This window comes from Chelonia mydas, chromosome 14 (genome assembly GCF_015237465.2).
Source record: "Chelonia mydas isolate rCheMyd1 chromosome 14, rCheMyd1.pri.v2, whole genome shotgun sequence".
Classification (NCBI taxonomy): domain Eukaryota; kingdom Metazoa; phylum Chordata; order Testudines; family Cheloniidae; genus Chelonia; species Chelonia mydas.
Window position 1 is genome coordinate 39,228,744 of NC_051254.2, and position 18,114 is coordinate 39,246,857.

At 55.3% G+C, this 18,114-nt stretch overlaps 1 protein-coding gene and 2 non-coding genes across 3 annotated transcripts; 1 reads left to right on the top strand and 2 right to left on the bottom strand.

Moving 5' to 3' along the window:
- Positions 1-743: 743 nt before the first annotated feature.
- Positions 744-8,865, bottom strand: LOC114022095 (RING finger protein 39). Its single transcript, XM_027832822.3, has 3 exons — positions 8,463-8,865; positions 2,575-2,626; positions 744-1,622 (listed from the first exon to the last, which is right to left on the bottom strand). Exons 1-2 carry the CDS (start codon positions 8,796-8,798, stop codon positions 2,603-2,605), a joined length of 360 nt encoding a protein of 119 aa, XP_027688623.2. The 5' UTR covers positions 8,799-8,865; the 3' UTR covers positions 744-1,622; positions 2,575-2,602.
- A 1,848-nt stretch (positions 8,866-10,713) lies between these two features.
- On the bottom strand, positions 10,714-10,801 carry TRNAY-GUA. Its single transcript is given in 2 exon segments — positions 10,714-10,749; positions 10,765-10,801. It is a non-coding gene; the product is annotated as a tRNA-Tyr (tRNA).
- Positions 10,802-12,099: 1,298 nt separating this feature from the next.
- On the top strand, positions 12,100-12,187 carry TRNAY-GUA. Its single transcript is given in 2 exon segments — positions 12,100-12,136; positions 12,152-12,187. It is a non-coding gene; the product is annotated as a tRNA-Tyr (tRNA).
- The last annotated feature ends 5,927 nt before the right edge of the window (positions 12,188-18,114 follow it).

The following is an 18,114-nucleotide window of genomic DNA, read 5'->3' on the forward strand; positions in this document are numbered from 1 at the left end:
AGGCCCGCTGTCTCCGTCTGGGGACAGCGCAGGCACCAGCTTGTCCGATTAGACTCCAGCACGCAACTCCGTACCGCGGCACCGAGGGGTGTTGATAGTGAAAACAGCCGGTTGTACGAGATCCAAGAGCCAGCGAGTACAGCGAATGGATCTGCCCGGCTGCATATTCAACAAAATCATAACCATGCTGTCTAGCGACCAAACTTAACAGACCAACCACGTTTCCCTTGCCCCAAAGGGCTTTTGCCCAAGTTTCAGGATGATCCTGTTTTTTCATGACGAATCACACTGCTCCGTTATTTCCTAGGTGCACGGTAAAGGGGTGGCATCCCCTAATATCCCCCAAAGTTCAATGTCGGCCCCTAGTCGGGATCCCCCCTTCCCCGTCCATTCTCCAGTGCCACCTCTCCCTGTGGCCTTTGTGTGTAAGTGGAGCCCTCATTGTGTGGGCTGACCGCAGAGAGGTGATTTTGCCGGCATTGAGCTTGTGAGCTCTGCTTTGCCACCGACGGTCAGGACAGATTGTCAGCAGCCATCCGAAACGCCTCGGCAAGTGTCTGTGCCAATACCTCACGCCGCTATTCATGACCAGCGTGGCCCGCGTTTTCATTTAACACCTCCCATGACAGTCTTGGGTGAGCCAGGTGGCACATGCCAGGCGTGGGAAATTCTCTTGCCCGCTGGCATAGAGGGGTTTCGGGGGCACACCACAGTCTTCAAAAGAAAACCTAAGAGCGAAGGACTGGTTGGCTCATGTTTCCCGGAAGACTTTATTTTTTCCCCTTGTGCTCAATAATAATAATAATTAATAATAATTCATCACAATAGAGGCCTCCACTGGACTAAATACAAAGTTAGCAAAACAAACTCCAGGGGCAGCCACACAAGAATACAACACAGCTGCGGCGGGGAGCAGCAGGGAAAACTCTGGTGAGACGAGAGAGCAGACGGCATGAAAATACTCAGTGGGGTAGGGGATCGGGATACGGGCCGACCTCATTTGGCCCCAAGCTGCGGCAGGGGGGACTGGCTGGTTCGGGGACTAGGATACAGGGCCTTTCCCCTCTATGGGACACTGGCTCAGATCTGGACCAGGGCTGGCTGGCTCAGGGGGGCAGGGAGTGGGACATGGAACCTTTCCCCTCTAATCTTGTCCCAGGATCTGATCCGGCCCAGGACAGGGAGACCAGCTGGCTCGGGGGGTTGGTGGGGAATGGGACATGGGGCCTTTCCCCTGTGTGGGGCGCCGGCTCCGATCGTTAGCCCCAGACTGTTCCTCCCAGCTGTGCTCCGTAAGATGGGCCAGTGGGTCCCATTTCTTCTGCATCTGTCCCCAGGGCTGATCCACCAACATTCAGCTTGTCCCAGTCCCCCAGAGGGGGGACCCCTCCAGGCGCGGGACTGAGGCCTATCCACAGGGAGCCACTGTATGGGCCTAGCTCTGCTACCTGTGGCTGGAGGAGACACCCTAGCTGCCCGGCATGACCTGGGAGCACGTTGAATCTCTCAGGGGTGGTCCGGGAGCCAGGGCTGCTCTCCAAGGCCCAGGTGGACGGTCCTGATATTGTCCGAGAGGCTCAGGTCAGAGTGGACGGTTTGGGGAGGGTCCGGCGTCACGTTAGCTGCAGAGAGAGAGGGAGGGTATGGACGATAATCACCCCAAAGGGACCTATAGGCTTGTTATGCTAGGGACACTTGCCCAGTGCTGAGATGCAGCCACCTCTGGGGTGGGAGAGCTGGGGAACAGCCCCACAGCAATGCTGCACAGGGACTGTGCCCCCAGCGCTGAGCTGCAGCCACCCCTGGGTGGGTGGGTGGGAACAGCCGCACAGAAATGCTTCCTTGGGGTCATTCACCAGCACGGAGATGCAGCCATCTCTGGGGTGGGAGGTAGCTGCAGCATGACACTCCACAGGGATCACTCACCCAAAGCTGAGATGCAGCTACTTCTGGGGTTGGGGAGGTAGCTGCCCCGTGACAATCCACAGGGGGATCGCTCCCTTACAGCTGAGATGCAGCTACTTCTGGGTGGGGGCGCTGCCGCTGGTTAAGCGTGGCGCGGCAGTTGAGGACAGGGAGCGCAGAAGGATCTTGTATGTCACGGCAACAGCTGGGAGAATTCATGGCGGTGGAATTAAATCGGCTGGAATCCAGTATCAGTGGCCCGGCTTTGAGGGGAAAGCAGCTTTAATAACCCTGAGCGGCTTTATGGCCGAACGGCGTCAGGGCGCCCCCTAGCGTCGCACTGCGGAATTGGGGTCTGCACTGAGTGGGAGAGGAAAGCGCCCCCTACTGGGCTTCTGTCCACTCCCCGTGGCACAGGCTTGTGCCACTCTCACCACGCTCCATCACTGGCCCTGGGACCATCAGCTGTTGGCACTGCCTCCCCTATTAAGCTCCCTTCCGCATTCTCTAGGGCCGGAGGTCCCCCCATGGAGGGTGTGCTTGGATTGTGGCCATTCCTCCCTGTCACGCTCACACCTGGGGGAAATCATAGATCGGGGCCTTGGGGGCAGGTGAATGGTGGCCAGTGATAGAGCCATCTGTGCCAGGCCCTGTGCCCTGCCAACTTACACCATGCAGGAGAAGAAAGGGGCAGTCACTATCTGCAGATTTTCCCGACACCCTGGTGGAGAGAAAACAGAGAGAGACGTCATTAGACTCAGGGTAGAGTGGGCCATCGGCCATGGGACAGGAGCTGTTGGACAGAGCTGGGGGATATTTTTCGGTAGAAACTTTTTTGGGGGGAAAAAATGCAGATTTGGCAAAACTACCGCGTCGTGGATTTGCAAGTGTTTCGCCGAATTCTTCATTTTGGAAACTAAAGTCAAAATTCACGTCAATTTCTCTGAATTGTTTGTGTCGAAAGAAAAACAAGCAATTCCCTCCCCCCCCCCCAAATTGTGTCAGTTTAGCTGGACTGTTTATTTTGGGGGGAGAGGGGGAGAAACAAATTTCAAAAAAAAGTGTCCATTTTTTGGTAGGAAATAACTTTTCACTTCTTACGTTTCTTTCCTTTTAGTTTTAATAAAATTCAAGAATAGTTTTAAAAGGGTCATAATTGAAACATAATGTTTTGCTTTCCTCAGAATGATCCCCCCCCCCACTTTTGGCTTCACTGAACATTTCAAAAACTTTTGGTTTCCACGCCACCCGAAACAAATGGTTTTTAACTTTTCAAAAGGGCTAAAAGGGGTGCCAATTTAGCTGAATTGTTCACTTCCGAATTTCAAAAACCAAATACAAAAAAAGAAACAAATCCACACGAAAAAGCCATAAACTCCACGTTTCAGCGTTTGGGTTGGAAACGATGTTTCATTTAATCCGTTCCTTTCTTTTTCTTTTTTTAAAAAAAAATTCCAAACCAAGGTTTAAAAAGGTCAAGATGAAAACAAAATGGTTTGCTCAAAATGAATTTCCGTCCCCTCCCCTCAAACACACTTTTTGCTTCACCGAACATTTAAAAAACTTTCGGTTTCCACTTGCCCTGAAACCATTTTTTGGTGGACTGTTTGAATTTGCTCATGAATTGCAAACTCCATTATTCGCCCAGCTCTGCCATTGGATCCCGGCCTGTTAGCCAAGAATGTTTCCTACGGTTTATTCTCCAGGACCTCATCCACTCGAGGGACGAGCCTGAGGCAGGACAACTCCACCAGGGCTAGGGCTGGCTTGTCCCCTCCTGTCTATTCTCCATTTCTGTTGCTGGGATGCCACGTCCCCCAGGGATGCTGCACACGCACACACCCCGTGAATCCGCAGGAGCTCAGAGCCCCAGACCAGCAGCCCCTGGAGACTGGAGGTCTCTGTATTGACCCAGAGGGGGCACAGCCTAGGCGCCCACAGAGAAAGCACCTAGCACAACCCCCAGATGGGTCTCGACTCTGAACCAGCTCAGTGATGAAGTCTCATAACCGCTCTGGAGAAACTGAGGCACAGAAAGGGGAAGTGAAGGAAGAGAATCTCCCCTTCCCCCTCCCACTCTAACCACTAGACCCCACTCCCCTCCCACAGCTGGGGATAGACCCCAAGACTCCTGACTCCCAGCTCGTCTGCTATAACCCACTAGACCCCAGTCCCCTCCCACAGCTGAGGATAGAACCCAGGAGTTCTGGCTCCCCAGCCAAAGGCTAGAGCCAAGCAAGGGCCATGCCCCATTAATTCCTCTTTCTGGGGCTGCCAGTTGGGGCATATTGGTGGATCCTAGGATACCAGCTCTAGTCCCCCTAGGAAAGGCACCCAGGGGAAAAGCCAATGGGACGGGGCTGAGGGCTGAGGAAGAGCTGAGCCCAAAGGAGGCTGCCTAGATATTTTACAGCTCAGATCCTCAGCTGCAGGAGAATCCCCTCTTCACTCCCAGCTGTACGGGGAGTATGCAACACAGCTCCAGTTCCACCCACCTGGAGGCAGTGTTCAGGCATATAAGCAACTTCCAGGCTAAGGGAGGTTGTGTGGTAGTCCAGGGCCTACCCAGAGCCCCCTTTTTGCCCATAGAGCAAGTGGAGGGGTGGAGAGACCATAGCTTCCCTCCTCCACCCAGGGCCTTATACACAAAAACCAAATCCACCCATGGGACTGAGCCCCTGAGACCTGCAGATAAAGACAAGCAGCAAGCGGGCCACCCTCAAAGATGCCAGGAGGGCTTGGAGGCCAGCTTCAAGCTATGCAGGTCACAGTGGTGTCTGCCCAGGAGGCCATCAAGAACAAGCCATGGTGTCATCCTACCTCCGTGCTAGGGACTGAGGTTTCATGGACAGCAGGTATAATAGGCCAGGGGGCCAGAAGCGGCGGGGTAGGGGTGGGGCCTTGGGTGGAAGAGGAGGGGCTGGGGGGCTAGCCTCCCCAAAGGGGAGGTTCACGTGTAGCCCATGGGGGCTTTGTCTTCTACAGGCACCCATTACCCCCTACCCCCCGTCCTTATTTTTCACACTTGCTATCTGGACGCCACAGACCCAGGCGGTAACAGTGTGTGGGGCTGGGTCCAGTCAGGCTCCGTGCCCCAGAACAGGGTCAGGAAGACGGCAGAGGGGAAATGAGCCCGCAAGGGAAGGGGGTGAGGGGAAAGCTTGGCCAGGGAAGAGGAGCTGGGCTTGCTGGGCCCGGCCCAAGCCGCCCAGGGCACGTGGTTGAGGCTGACGTGCCCAGGTTGGCTGGTGCCAGGAGGAGATATTGACGTGGCCGGCTCGTAAATTCCAGGAGGCTGAGTGGGGCTGGAATGGCTCGTGCGTGCGGTGAGCCGAGGTCTGTGATGAGCCGGGGAAGGATGCGGTGGGACGAGCCTGGACAGTTGCGTAGGCGGGTCGCGGTGGCTGAGGACAGGATTCCCACATGCCCCGGGGGCTGCTGATTAATTCACGAGGACAGGGCCCCACGGCGTGGCGTGTGTTTACAGTCAGCGCCTTGGCCTGGCCCGCTGCCATTGCCAGGTGAACAGCACGTGGGCACCGAGCCCAGCTGCATGTGCAGTCACGTGCTTACAGCAGGGGAGGGCTGGGAGCCAGGACTCCTGGGTTCTAGCCCCAGCTCTGGGAGAGAAGCAGGGGTGAGCGGGTTGGCATGAGTGGGGCCAGGAGCCAGGACTCCTGGGTTCTAGCCCCAGCTCTGGGAGAGGAGCAGGGGTGACTGGGTTGGCATGAGTGGGGCCGGGAGCCAGGACTCCTGGGTTCTAGCCCCAGCTCTGGGAGAGGAGCAGGGGTGAGCGGGTTGGCATAAGTGGGGCCGGGAGCCAGGACTCCTGGGTTCTAGCCCCAGCTCTGGGAGAGGAGCAGGGGTGAGCGGGTTGGCATGAGTGGGGCCGGGAGCCAGGACTCCTGGGTTCTAGCCCCAGCTCTGGGAGAGGAGCAGGGGTGAGCGGGTTGGCATGAGTGGGGCCGGGAGCCAGGACTCCTGGGTTCTAGCCCCAGCTCTGGGAGAGGAGCAGGGGTGAGCAGGTTGGCATGAGTGGGGCCGGGAGCCAGGACTCCTGGGTTCTAGCCCCAGCTCTGGGAGAGGAGTAGGGGTGAGCGGGTTGGCATGAGTGGGGCCGGGAGCCAGGACTCCTGGGTTCTAGCCCCAGCTCTGGGAGAGGAGCAGGGGTGAGCGGGTTGGCATGAGTGGGGCCGGGAGCCAGGACTCCTGGGTTCTAGCCCCAGCCCTGGGTGGGCAGTGAGGCCTAGTGGTGTGGCGCTGTCCCATCACCTTTAAGGCTGGATGGCTGGGGGGGAGCCCCAGTACCCAAAAGGAAACCACAGCTAGAGACTTGTTCACTAGCCCAGTGGCTCTCAACCTTTCCAGGCGACTGTTCCCCTTTCAGGAGGCTGATTTGTCTGGCGTACCCCCAAGTCTCCCCTCACTTCAAAACGACGTGGTCACAAAATCAGAAGTAAAAATACAAATGTCACAGCCACTGTGAGTGCTGATGCTCTCATTTTTACCATAAGAAATCAACGGGAATAGAAACGTTTCAGTGTATCGTCTATAGAGCAGGATAAACCAGTCACTGTCTGTATGACACTTTCGTTTGTCCTGACTTCACTAGTGTTTTTTATGCAGCCTGTTGTCAAACTAGGTTTATATCTAGAGGAGCTGATGTACCCCCTGGAAGACCTCGGCGTACCCCGAGGGGTACGCATACCCCTGGTTGAGAGCCACTGGGTGAGTGAATTAGAAATGAAGGGGGTCGGGCTGGGCAGTCAGGATCTTGGATGGGTCGGTCCCCCCTGACTATATTTCCATTTCCCCAGGGACCGGGGTGGCTGCTGGGCTACTCTGGGAGGCAGTGAGAGGGGTCCTGTGTGTAGGGAGCACTGAAATAACAGACCCGTAACCTTCCCAGCCTGCCCGCCACATAATGGACACCCTGCATGGGAATCGGCCTATCGTATGGGGCCCATCTAGCCCGGTATCCCGCCTCCCTGCCATCCACATCAGACCAACGGGGCCCATTCAGCATCCGTTAGCGGCCCTGCGGTGGGTGCCTCCGAGGGAGCTGTCGAAACCTCCCCCAACCCCCCAGTGCACCTCCCAGCGCAAGACCAGCCCCTGGGGAACCTGGGAGCCGCTATTTGCTTTGTGCAGCGCCTGGCGCGATGCGGGGGGATGGGTGAGACCTCCAGGCAGAACCACAGCACGGGGGCGGGGACGGGTGGAACTGGAGGACGGACACGAGCTGGAGCCAAGCCAGCCCCACTGCTTAGAGTGGGACGGAGCCCCCTTGCTTCCCAAGCCAGGGGGGTGGGGCGGGGCGGTAACTGTTACAGCCCTCACAGGGGACCCAGCTGTAACAGCTCCTACCTTTAGCCCTGAAGCTTCTTGGTTCAATCCCCAGCATTTGCCCGTTGCACGCGGATCAGCCCCCAGGCAGGGGCTCCTAGCCTTCCCCCCACCCGCCCCCAGAACCTCTGTCTTCCCCCTCCCAGGGTCTCTGGGTGCCTCCTCTTCTTCCATATCAGCATATCAGCAACCACCATGGAGGGGAGCTCTACGCTCCCTCTCCCCACAGCAAGGTTCCCAGTTGCCCCCCCGCAGGGTACTGGTGGCTCTGGGGGCACCTGTTCCCTCATTTCCCACCCCCATGGCAAGGGCTTTTATGCCCCCAGTTCTCCCCCACATGGTTGGAGCTCTGTGTGTCCCCATACCAGATGCTTCCAATCCCCCCCCCCCGCCCCCGAAAACAGAAGTTCTTGGCACCCTCTTCTTCCCCCCCCGCCCATGGCAAGGGTGTTGTGTGCCCTCCATTCTCCTCTCCCTGCCCCTCAGACCAGGAGCCGCTCTAGGAATTATTGGGGGGCAGTTCTCCGGCCTGTGCTCTACAGAAGCTCAAACCAGCTCATCACAATGACCCCTTCTGACCTTGGAATCAAAGAGTCACGTCTCCCCCCAGCCTCCCCCCGCCCACACCAGGAGTTCTGCGTGCCCCCCCTTCCCCCATGCCAGAGTCTCCAATTCTCCCCCCACCCTCCATAGCAGGGTCTCTGTGGACCCCTCTTACCCACCATCCCAGGGTCCCCCACTCTCTCCATGCCTGTATTATTAAAGAAAACAACACAGCAACCCTACCAAAACAAGACACTGCCCTGCACAAACGTCTCCCCTGTTGGGGGGGCGGGGCGGTGGCTGGGAGAATGAACAGCCGGTGACAGATGTGTCGGTGCGTTGAGTCATGCACGACGGTTAGGTGCTCCGCTCCCCAGCAATGAGAGCTATACTGGACCCTATATTATAATCCTAATAGCCCCTCGCACGTGTGCTTTTCATCTTCAGAGCTCAAAGCGCTTCGCAAAGGAGGTCAGGATCATTAGCTCCATTTTAGAGCTGGGGAAACTGAGGTTCGGGAGAGGGGCATGCCCAAGGCCACTGGCAGAGCCAGAAAAAAAGCCCAGGGGTCCTGTGGCCCAGCCCAGTGCTTTGTCTCCCAGGCCACCCTCCCGTGCACAGATTAGAATCCTGCAGCAGGGCGTCCCGCGGGTTAACCAGCCACCTACCTGCCCCTCTGGCATGACAGACACTGGGATCCAGCCGCCGCGCTGCCGGCGGCGCTTGGGCACCAGGGCCTCCTGGGCCGTCTTGGCTTTGAGGTTCTGGGCGATCTTGACCTCCACGGCCAGTTTGACGTGGGTGCGCAGGCTGCGCCGCTCGAAGACCTGCTGGCACTGGGGGCAGGACAGCACCCCCGCCCTCTCCCGTTCCCACTGGCCCGTGATGCAGGCTCGGCAGTAGCTGTGGTCACAGTCCAACAGCACCGGGTCCTTGAAGGGACCCCTGCAGATCGGGCAGATGGTGGAGCGCTGCAACTCTGCCACCGGTCCCCGGCCTTCCATGGCTCCTTTCCCTTCGCTCGGGCGAATCCTTCCCCTTTATGCAGGGTGTGGGCGGAGAGGGAGGAGCGTCCCCCCGGGGAAGGAGAGGCTCCAGGTAAACATCCCCTTGCGTAACCGGCTGGTTCTTCCACTCCGCCAGCTTCTCTCCCTGGCAGGAATGTGCCACCGGTAGAATGTGGGCTTGACTGGTTCTGCAAAGGTGTTTTGATCTTGGGGGGAGGGGGGGAGGCTGGAAGCCAGGATTCTTGGGTTCAGTCCCCAGCTCGGGGAGCAGAGGGGAGTGGAGTGGGGTCTAGTGGGTTAGAGCAGGGGAGGCTGGGAGTTAGGACTCCTGGGTTCTGTGTCCAGCCCTGAGAAGGGAGTGCAATCTAATGGGATAGATGAGAAACTGAGTCACAGGTGCCTAGATGCTTGGTAAACAGTGAGAAGGGGAAGTAGAACCCAAGGGTCCTGACTCCCATGTGCCACCATGCTCTAACCACTAGACCAGCTTGCCCCTGCTAGAACTGGGGATAGACACCCAGCCCCCCACCAGCTCTAGTCATGAGACCCCCACCGGCAGGCAACTGGGAGCCAGGACTCCTGGGTTCTGTCCCCAGCACTAAGAAGGGCGTGCAAGCTAGTGGGATAGAACTGGCAGGGGGTTGAGAGTCAGGATTCCTGGGTTCTATCTTTGGCTGTGCTGCTAACTCGCTGAGTGACTTTAGGCAAGTTCCGGTGCCTCAGTTTCCCCAGTGAAAAGAGGCTTATCATGATGCTGCCCCGCGTAGTGGGGAGACGCTGCACTGATCTTGGGGACAGGCTAGGCCCGGCCCAAATGTACAATGGCTGTCTGGGGCACAGGCAGGGCAAAGAGCCCGGAGGTCACCACTGTAACTAGTGAAAGGGCCAAGCCTTCAGGGCAGGAAATGCCAAGCCGGGCAAAGAGCTGGGGAGAATCCAGCAAGCTCCAGCCAACCCTGGAGAGGAAGAGACAGATCAAAGCTTGACAGCAAGGCGGAGCTCATGAAAGGCACCTCATCTCTGCTCTGGGCAGATGCTTGTTAATTACATTCCCCAAGAGGGAGGGGAATGTTTGCCCCACTGTACCAAAGGAGAAACTGAGTCACAGATGTCTAGCTGCTTGTTAAACAGTGAGGAGGGGAAGTAGAACCCAAGGATCCTGATGCCCATCATGCTCTCTAACCACTAGACCAGCTTGCCCCTGCTAGAACTGAGGATAGAACCCAGGAGTCCTGACTCCCAGCCCCCACCAGCTCTAGTAGCGAGACCCCCACACCCGTGCCAGAGCTGGGGACAGAACCCAGGAGTCCTGACATCCAGGCCTTGCCCCCTTGCTACAACCATTGTCTGTTCTTCATAAGCCAGTCTTGGGAGACAAATTTTAAAGAGGCGCAGGCACAGAGAGCTACGTTATTACCCTAATTTCAATATGCTATTTCAATATGGTGATGAATATGTGATTTATGAAAGCACTGTTGGGGCCCCGGCTGAGATCAGGGCCCCGTTGGGCCAGGCACTGCACAGACACACAGGGAGAGACAGTCCCTGCCCCGGCTGAGATCAGGGCCCCATTGTGCCGGGCACTGCCCAGATACACAGGGAGAGACAGTCCCTGCCCCGGTTGAGATCAGGGCCCCATTGTGCCAGGCGCTGCACAGACACACAGCGAGAGACAGTCCCTGCCCCAGCTGAGATCAGGGCCCCGTTGCGCCAGGCGCTGCAGAGATGACAAAGATCTTCCCATCTATAGCGAGCAACTGAAGTTGAGGGAGTGACTTGGAGGGCGTCCAGAAAGCAGGGAGATGTGGGAAGAGAAACACACCCACCCTCTGACAGAGGGGCTATTGCCCTCCCCTGATCCCAACGCTCTTAGATGATATCGTATTCAAAACACGCAGGAAAAAAAGTCCCCTCCTTCGAGCCGGAATCGAACCAGCGACCTAAGGATGACTCTGTTCACACTCTACAGTCCTCCGCTCTACCAGCTGAGCTATCGAAGGAATAGGAATATTTCTTTCTGTCACTCTTCTTCATGGTGTCTGCCTGTCCACCTAGGCACTAACTTTTTTGCCTGGCTTTTGGTTCCGATCCTGCTCCCCTTCCTCCTCATCTGTCTCTCTTCCTTCCCTCCATCCCTTGCGAGACACAGAGGCAGAAAGCAAATGATCACGGTTTTCAAGTACATAAAAGGTTGTTACAAGGAGGAGGGCGAAGCATTGTTCTTCTTAACCTCTGAGGATAGGACAAGAAGCAATGGGCTTAAATTGCAGCAAGGGGGGTTTAGGTTGGACATTAGGAAAAACGCCCTAAGTGTCAGGGTGGTTAAGCACTGGAATAAATTGCCCCGGGAGGTTGTGGAATCTCCATCATTGGAGGTTTTAAGAGCAGGTTAGACAAACCCCTCTCATGGATGGTCTAGATAATAGTTAGTCCTGCCTTGAGCGCAGGGTACTGGACTAGATGACCCCTCGAGGTCCCTTCCAGATGTCCCATGACTGTATAAAAAGACCATCTTTCCCAGAGCGAGATGTGACAAACAAACACCCTCCTTCCCCATCGAATCCCGTCGAACACACTCCCAGCGGCACGCTTTAGAAACGATCCATTTGCAACCCGTCGTCCGTGGACCCCGGTGATGTCTAAGGGCTCTGCGAATGGTTGTCATAACCATACTACTGTGGTGGGTAATCGGCCGCCTGTGGGCTATGTCTAAGGTTCCCAAAGGGGTCCCCGCCCCTTTATTCGAAACGATTGAGGGGGTCTGCGACGGAAACCGCACACCCCGAAAGGATGAACTCAACGGAGAAACACACTGGGCTCACCGCAGCCAATTCCGGCAACTCCACCTCCGGGCGGATGCACCGCGGGCCACACAGCGGAGCCAGATTACAAAGCACGGTGTCCGGTCCCCTCAGTGGGCGGAAGATGGTGAAAGAGGAGAGTAGGGTGCCCAGATGTCCCCCATATCAGGGCTTTGTGTTATATTTGCAACTATACCCCCCCCCCACACACACACTGAAAAAAGTGCCCTGATTTTTCACACTTGCTCTCTGGTCACCCTAGAGATGGAAGGACGGAGGAAATAGAGAAAGAGAGGGAAGGGGGCAGACCGGATGAGAGAAACAGACGGTGACACGCACACCCAGGCGCCCCTTCTGATCTGCGGTTTGCTAGGCAGGTGGAGTGAAGGGCTGGGGCTCTCTTACACCGGCAGACCTTGGACCCAGACACACCCTCTCCCGGCCAGCCCTGCCAGGTGTACACACTAAGAGGTGCCATTCACAGCCCCAAGCAACTCCCTTCGATAGCTCAGCTGGTAGAGCGGAGGACTGTAGGGCGCAGGCAGAGTCATCCTTAGGTCGCTGGTTCGATTCCGGCTCGAAGGAAAGAGAAGTCCTGTTTTGCCGGAGGGGATTTGGGGGCTGAAGCTGCTGCAGGGAGAAGGGGACGGCGGGGGGGGCGTGGTGAGGCGGGGGGGCTGGAGGCGAGCACACGCGGAGCAATAGGGGCCCCGCGTCGCAGCCGGAGCGGCGCAGGCGCAGACGCTGGCAGGGAGATGGCAACACACCCGGTCTCGCTGCGGCAGACGCCGCTAGACACACGCCGAGACGTTGGCACGGAGAGCTGGCAGTCCTCACACACGCACGAGCAACGCACATGCTGAGGAATGTACGCACTGACACATACATGGCAATTTACACGCACACACGCACTGAGCAACGCACACACCGACATACAGAGCAACGCACACACTGACACACACACAGAGCAATACACAGATTGACACACAACAACGTGCACACAGAGCTATGCACACATTGACAAACACAAGGAGTGACACACTGACACACACACTGAAAAACAAACGGAGCAATGCACACACATACGCACATACAGCTGTGCACACACAGACACACACAGAGAGCAATGCACACACTGACACACACACAGGAACACATACACTGACACACACAGAGCAATGCAATGCACACACTAACACACACAAAGAGCAATTCACACACAGCGATGCACACACTGACACACAGACAGAGCACCACACACACTGACACACACACAGACACTGACACACACACAGAGTAACGCACACACTGACACACACACACTGACATACACACAGCAATGCACACACTGACACATACGCACTGATGCACACACTGACACACACACAGCAACACACACATTAACACATACACACTGACACACACAGAGCAACGCATACACTGACACACACAGAACAATGCACCTACTGACACACATATTGACACACACACAGAGCAATGCACACACTGACACACACATGCATTGACACACACACAGAGCAATGCACACACTGACACACACACGCATTGACACACACATAGAGCAATGCACACACTGACACACATATAGCAATGCACATACTGACATACATAGAGCAACCCACACACTGACACACACAGAGCAACGCACACACTGACACACACACACACTGACGCGCACACACAGCGACGTATACACTGACAAACACACACAGAGAGCAATACACACTGACACACACAGAAAGAGCAATGCACAAACTGACACACACACAGAGCAATGCACACACGGACACACACACACAAATAGCAACACACATGGGCACAGAGATGGCAATACGCAGCCACGCTGGTGCACACACAAACACACATTTCCACAGAGAGACGGAGCATGCTAGCCACACACACTGGGCACGGATCTGGCAGTACACACTCGGGCAGCAATGCACACACACAGAGTAATGCAAATTCTCACACACACACAGATCTGGCACTGCACATAGACATGCTGGCACAGACACAATGACCCACACAGCCACCATAATACACACACACAGAGACACCCGCAGTGATTGTGTCAGTGTGTGTGAACATGAGCGTGCAAGACAGCAACACACACACATTTGCTGATACAGATAGAGCCAGTGCCCCCTAGAAGGGAAAGGCCCCCATCCCATCTCCCTCCCGCCCAGCCAGCCAGTTGCCCGGCTCTGGGGCCAGAACAGAGCCAGCGCCCCCTAGAGGGGAAAGCTGCCCCCCTCGACCCAACCCTGTCGTTCCTCGTTAGCAGCATCCAGCACCAGGCATCCAGCGGGGATGTTGTAACACGCTAGGCGGTGCCAGGGCCGATTTCGTAATCAGCCCCGGAGCGTGACGAAGGTCGCGGGGGCGTCTGGTCCAGGACATTCCATCCGGACAGTGCCAGCTCCCCACGCGTTCCTTGAATTCTTCCTCCCGACCGACCGGTGGGGCAAGGCCAGGAAAAACACGCAGAGCGGCTTTGAGACGTGACCAGCCCAGGCCAACCAGTTTAGAGGGGGCCCCCGCCTGGGACAGGTCCCCATCCCTCTTTGCCCTGCTCTGGGGAGATTCCCCCCACCTCCCCGTGACCTGGCATCCCGATATTACTAGGACCATCCCAATATTAGGGGCTTTGTCTTATATACACACCTATACCCCCCTCCTCAAAGTGTCCCAATTTGTCACATTCGCTATCTGGCCTGCTCACCCTCCCCTTGCCCCCCACCATCCGCAGCTGCACACCCAGTTTGCATCACGGAGCTACCCCAAGGCTGATCCCATCTCAGTGAAGTAATACAGTGACAAATCAGACCCCGCCCTGAGACCAAGGCCCTCTGGCTAGCTCCCCGCTCCAGAAGGGGTGCACAGCCTTCCCCGGGCTTGCCCGTTTGCCATCAGGACGGGAGTCGCATGACCAATGCCAGGTCGTACCTGAGAGCAGGGTCATGGCTGCCGAAGAGCAGGTTGAAAACAGGGGTGGGGAGAAAGGGGGGGCAGTTTGACACACAGGAGGGAAATGCCGGATTTCATCGAAATGTCAAAATTGCAAACCCAAATGGCAACCGTTGTTCAGCTTTCCGGCAATTGAAAACAAAATATTTGTTTTGGCTGAAAAGTTGTGGGTTTTGTTGGTGGTGGTGGTGGTTTTTGGGGGGGGAGGGTTAATTTGTTTGGTTCTGTGTGTGATGAAAACAAAAGGTTTGGGGGCTGCTGATTTCAGCCAAGGTCTGTGTAGCACTTGGCCCAATGGGGACCCCAATCTCGGTTGGGGTCAGTGCAGTGCCTGGCCCAACGGGGGCCCCGATCTCAGTCGGGGTCCGGGCAGTGCTGAGCCCAATGGGGGCCCCCATCTCGGTCGGGGTCCATGCAATGCCCAGCCCAGCGGCAACCCCGATCTTGGTCAGGGTCTGTGGAGTGCCCTGAGGATAGAACCCCGAGTCCTGACTCCCAGCCCCCCAACCACTAGACCCCACTCCCATGCATAGCCCAGTCCAAGTGCTAACATAACACACATATCACTAGACCAGTACGTGGACCATGGGCCAAATCCAGACCCCTCAGATGCTTTAGAACGGGCGTCAAAATGTTTTTATTTCGTCTTACTACCATTTTTATTGTTATTTTTTGTATTATTTTCTCTGGAGCCTGGCTCTTGCCTGGACCTTGACCAAAACATTTGGACCTTGACAAAAAATAATGGACTATCCACGCACTGGACCCTAAACACGGAAGGTACGTAAATTACCCCAAGCCTCCTTCTAACAATAACAGGCCTGGGGCCATCTGGACTCGTTCCCACTTGAGCATCTGGTGGTTTTTATTCTCTTCAGCCCCCCTTCCCCGCCCAGCGCCATCTTCCGTAAAGGAACCGGAAAGAGGGGCCCGACAGACCGCGACGGCCCTGGGTGCTCGGGACTGCACGTCCATCCTGGCTTCGCGTCCCGGGCTGCCAGGTGTCCCACGCCCCAGACGCTCATGCTGTTCAGGGAGCAATTATGCTGATTAATAATAACATCTTGCGCTGCTACAGGACCTTTTAGTCTCGGGACCGCCCATAGTTTTACAAATGCTCATTAAGCCAATTAGCACGGTGCAGCCTTACCAGGGAGGAAAGGGCTCAGGATGGGGAAACTGAGATGTTAATTGAATGACAGCTTTGGGAATATGACCCAGGAGTCCTGCCTCCTACCCCACCCCCGCTCTAACCCATTAGACTCCACTCCCCTCCCAGAGCTGGAGCGAGAACCCTACTCAAGATTTCTTTGTTTACGCATCCTAGGTTCGCATTACCCCTTTTGGCCATTGTGTCGCACCAGGAGCTTGTGTTCAACGGGTTATCCACCACGACCTGCTTCCCAGGTTCGAGTCCCCCATCCTGTAAGTACGGCCTGCACCCCTGTTTCTAGATGTTTACATTTTGCTGTATTAAAATATACGTTGTTTGCTTGGGCCCAGTCTACAAAATCGCTCCGTATCAGTAACCGGTCCTCTTCATTATTTACCACACCCCTAATGTTTGTGTCATTTGTAAACCTGACCCATGATGATTTTATGTTTTCTTCCAGCTCATTGATAAAAGTCTTAAATTAGAGCAGGCCCAAGAACCAATCCCAGCAGAACCCCATTGGAAACACCCCCGCACGATGATCATTCCGTTTACAGTTACATTTGGGGAATGTGGGTTCAATTTCTGCTCCACCACAGATGACCTTGGGCAAGTCACTTAAGCCTCTCTGTGTTTCACTTCTGGATAATGGCACTGCCCGACCTCCCAGGGGTGCTCAGATAGCAGGAAAAGGGGGTACGTCAGAGACCCGGAGAATGGGGCAGCACTGTGTTGTATAATGGGACGAAGGCGTTGCATCTCTCAGAGCCTCGTAGAACAGCTCCACGGATGATTTCCCTCACTTGGAGAGTCGCACAGGATAGGCCAGAACGTCCGGGTTCCTCTCCACTTCGCTGACCCTTGCCTGGATGTTATTCACCAGGTACCGGGCCTCGCCATTTCTGTCGGAGTAACGGTTCAATGCCAGGACAAGTTTTCTGACATACTTCTGAACGATTCTGTAGGTAGAGGAGGGAGAAATGGGGGTGGGTGGGTTCACCAGACAGAATTTCCAGTGTAAGACATTGTCAAAAACACACTTATGCTGCATCCCTCTCCGCTAGTGATGGCTACACATACAGGATAACAACCTATTACTACTACCACCTAATGGAGCCCAGCCTTTAGCTGGAGTGGCAGAGGTCGGTGCCGCATTGCTAATTATCGTAGGTTCAAGCACGCTGTGGGATTTCTTAGAAAAGGAATCTCTCATACGCTGATCAGAGCTCATCAGAACTGACCCAAACCCAGTGCCCAACTTGGGTGGTGGCTGGGGGGAGGGGAGGGGGAGATTTCCATCCCAATTTCTTCCCAAATTCCTTCATCTCTGTGATTCACTGGTAACTACATGTGAAAGCGGCACCCCCTAGTGGCTGCAGTGCATAATGCAATAGAAGGGGCTGCCTGATGAATAAAGCTAGGTGGGAATCCAATTTACCGTTTCAGGGGAAATGCCGTGAGTTTGAAATTTGTTGCTGTTCTGAAATGAAAACAACCAAAAAAATTTCAACATTTCCTGCCAAATGGAAAAACTGTTTCAGGCCAATAAAAACATTCTGTTCATTTATATTATTAATTAAATTAAATTATAAAATTATAATTATATTATATTAACATAAGAACGGCCACACTGGGTCAGACCAAAGGTCCATCTAGCCCAGTGTCCTGTCTTCCAGCTTCAGAGGGAATGAACAGAACAGGGACTCCTCAAGTGATCCTTCCCCTGTCGTCCATTCCCAGTTTATGGCAAACAGAGGCTAGGGACACCATCCCTGCCCATCCTGGCTAATAGCCATCAACGGACCTATCCTCCATAACCTTATCTAGTTCTTTTTCTAACCCTGTTATAGTCTTGGCCTTCACAACGTCCCCTGGCAAAGAGTTCCACAGATTGACTGTGCGTTGTGTGAAGAAATACTTCCTTTTGTTTGTTTTAAACCTGTTTTAAAACACAGGACCTTGACAGATGAGAGAATTGGCCTGAAATCAGCAAGATGAAATTCAATAAAGACAAGGGCAAAATGCTTAGGAAGGAAAAATCAAATGCACCACTACAAAGTGGGGACGGCTGACAAGGGCCTGGGATTTCCAGTGGATCGCACATTGCATATGAGCCAGCAGTGTGACGGCAGCTGTGAGGAAGGCTAATATCGTTCTGGGGTGTATTAACAGGAGTGCGTACGTAAGACACGGGAGGTCGTTGTCCCGCTCTGCTCCGCACTGGGGAGGCCTCAGCTGGAATCCGGTGTCCAGTTCTGGGCACCGTGCTTTAAGAAAGATCTGGGGAAATTGGAGAGGATCCAGACGAGAGCAACAAACAGGATCAGAGGTTTAGAAAACCTGACCTAGAAGGAAAGGTTAAAAAAAACCT

Coding starts and splice junctions, on each gene's coding strand:
- LOC114022095 (XM_027832822.3), bottom strand. CDS start 8,798: ATGGAAGGCCGGGGACCGGTGGCAGAGTTGCAGCGCTCCACCATCTGC. Junction 2,627..8,462: donor CTGTCATGCCAGAGGGGCAG/GTAGGTGGCTGG, acceptor TCTCTCCACCAG/GGTGTCGGGAAAATCTGCAG.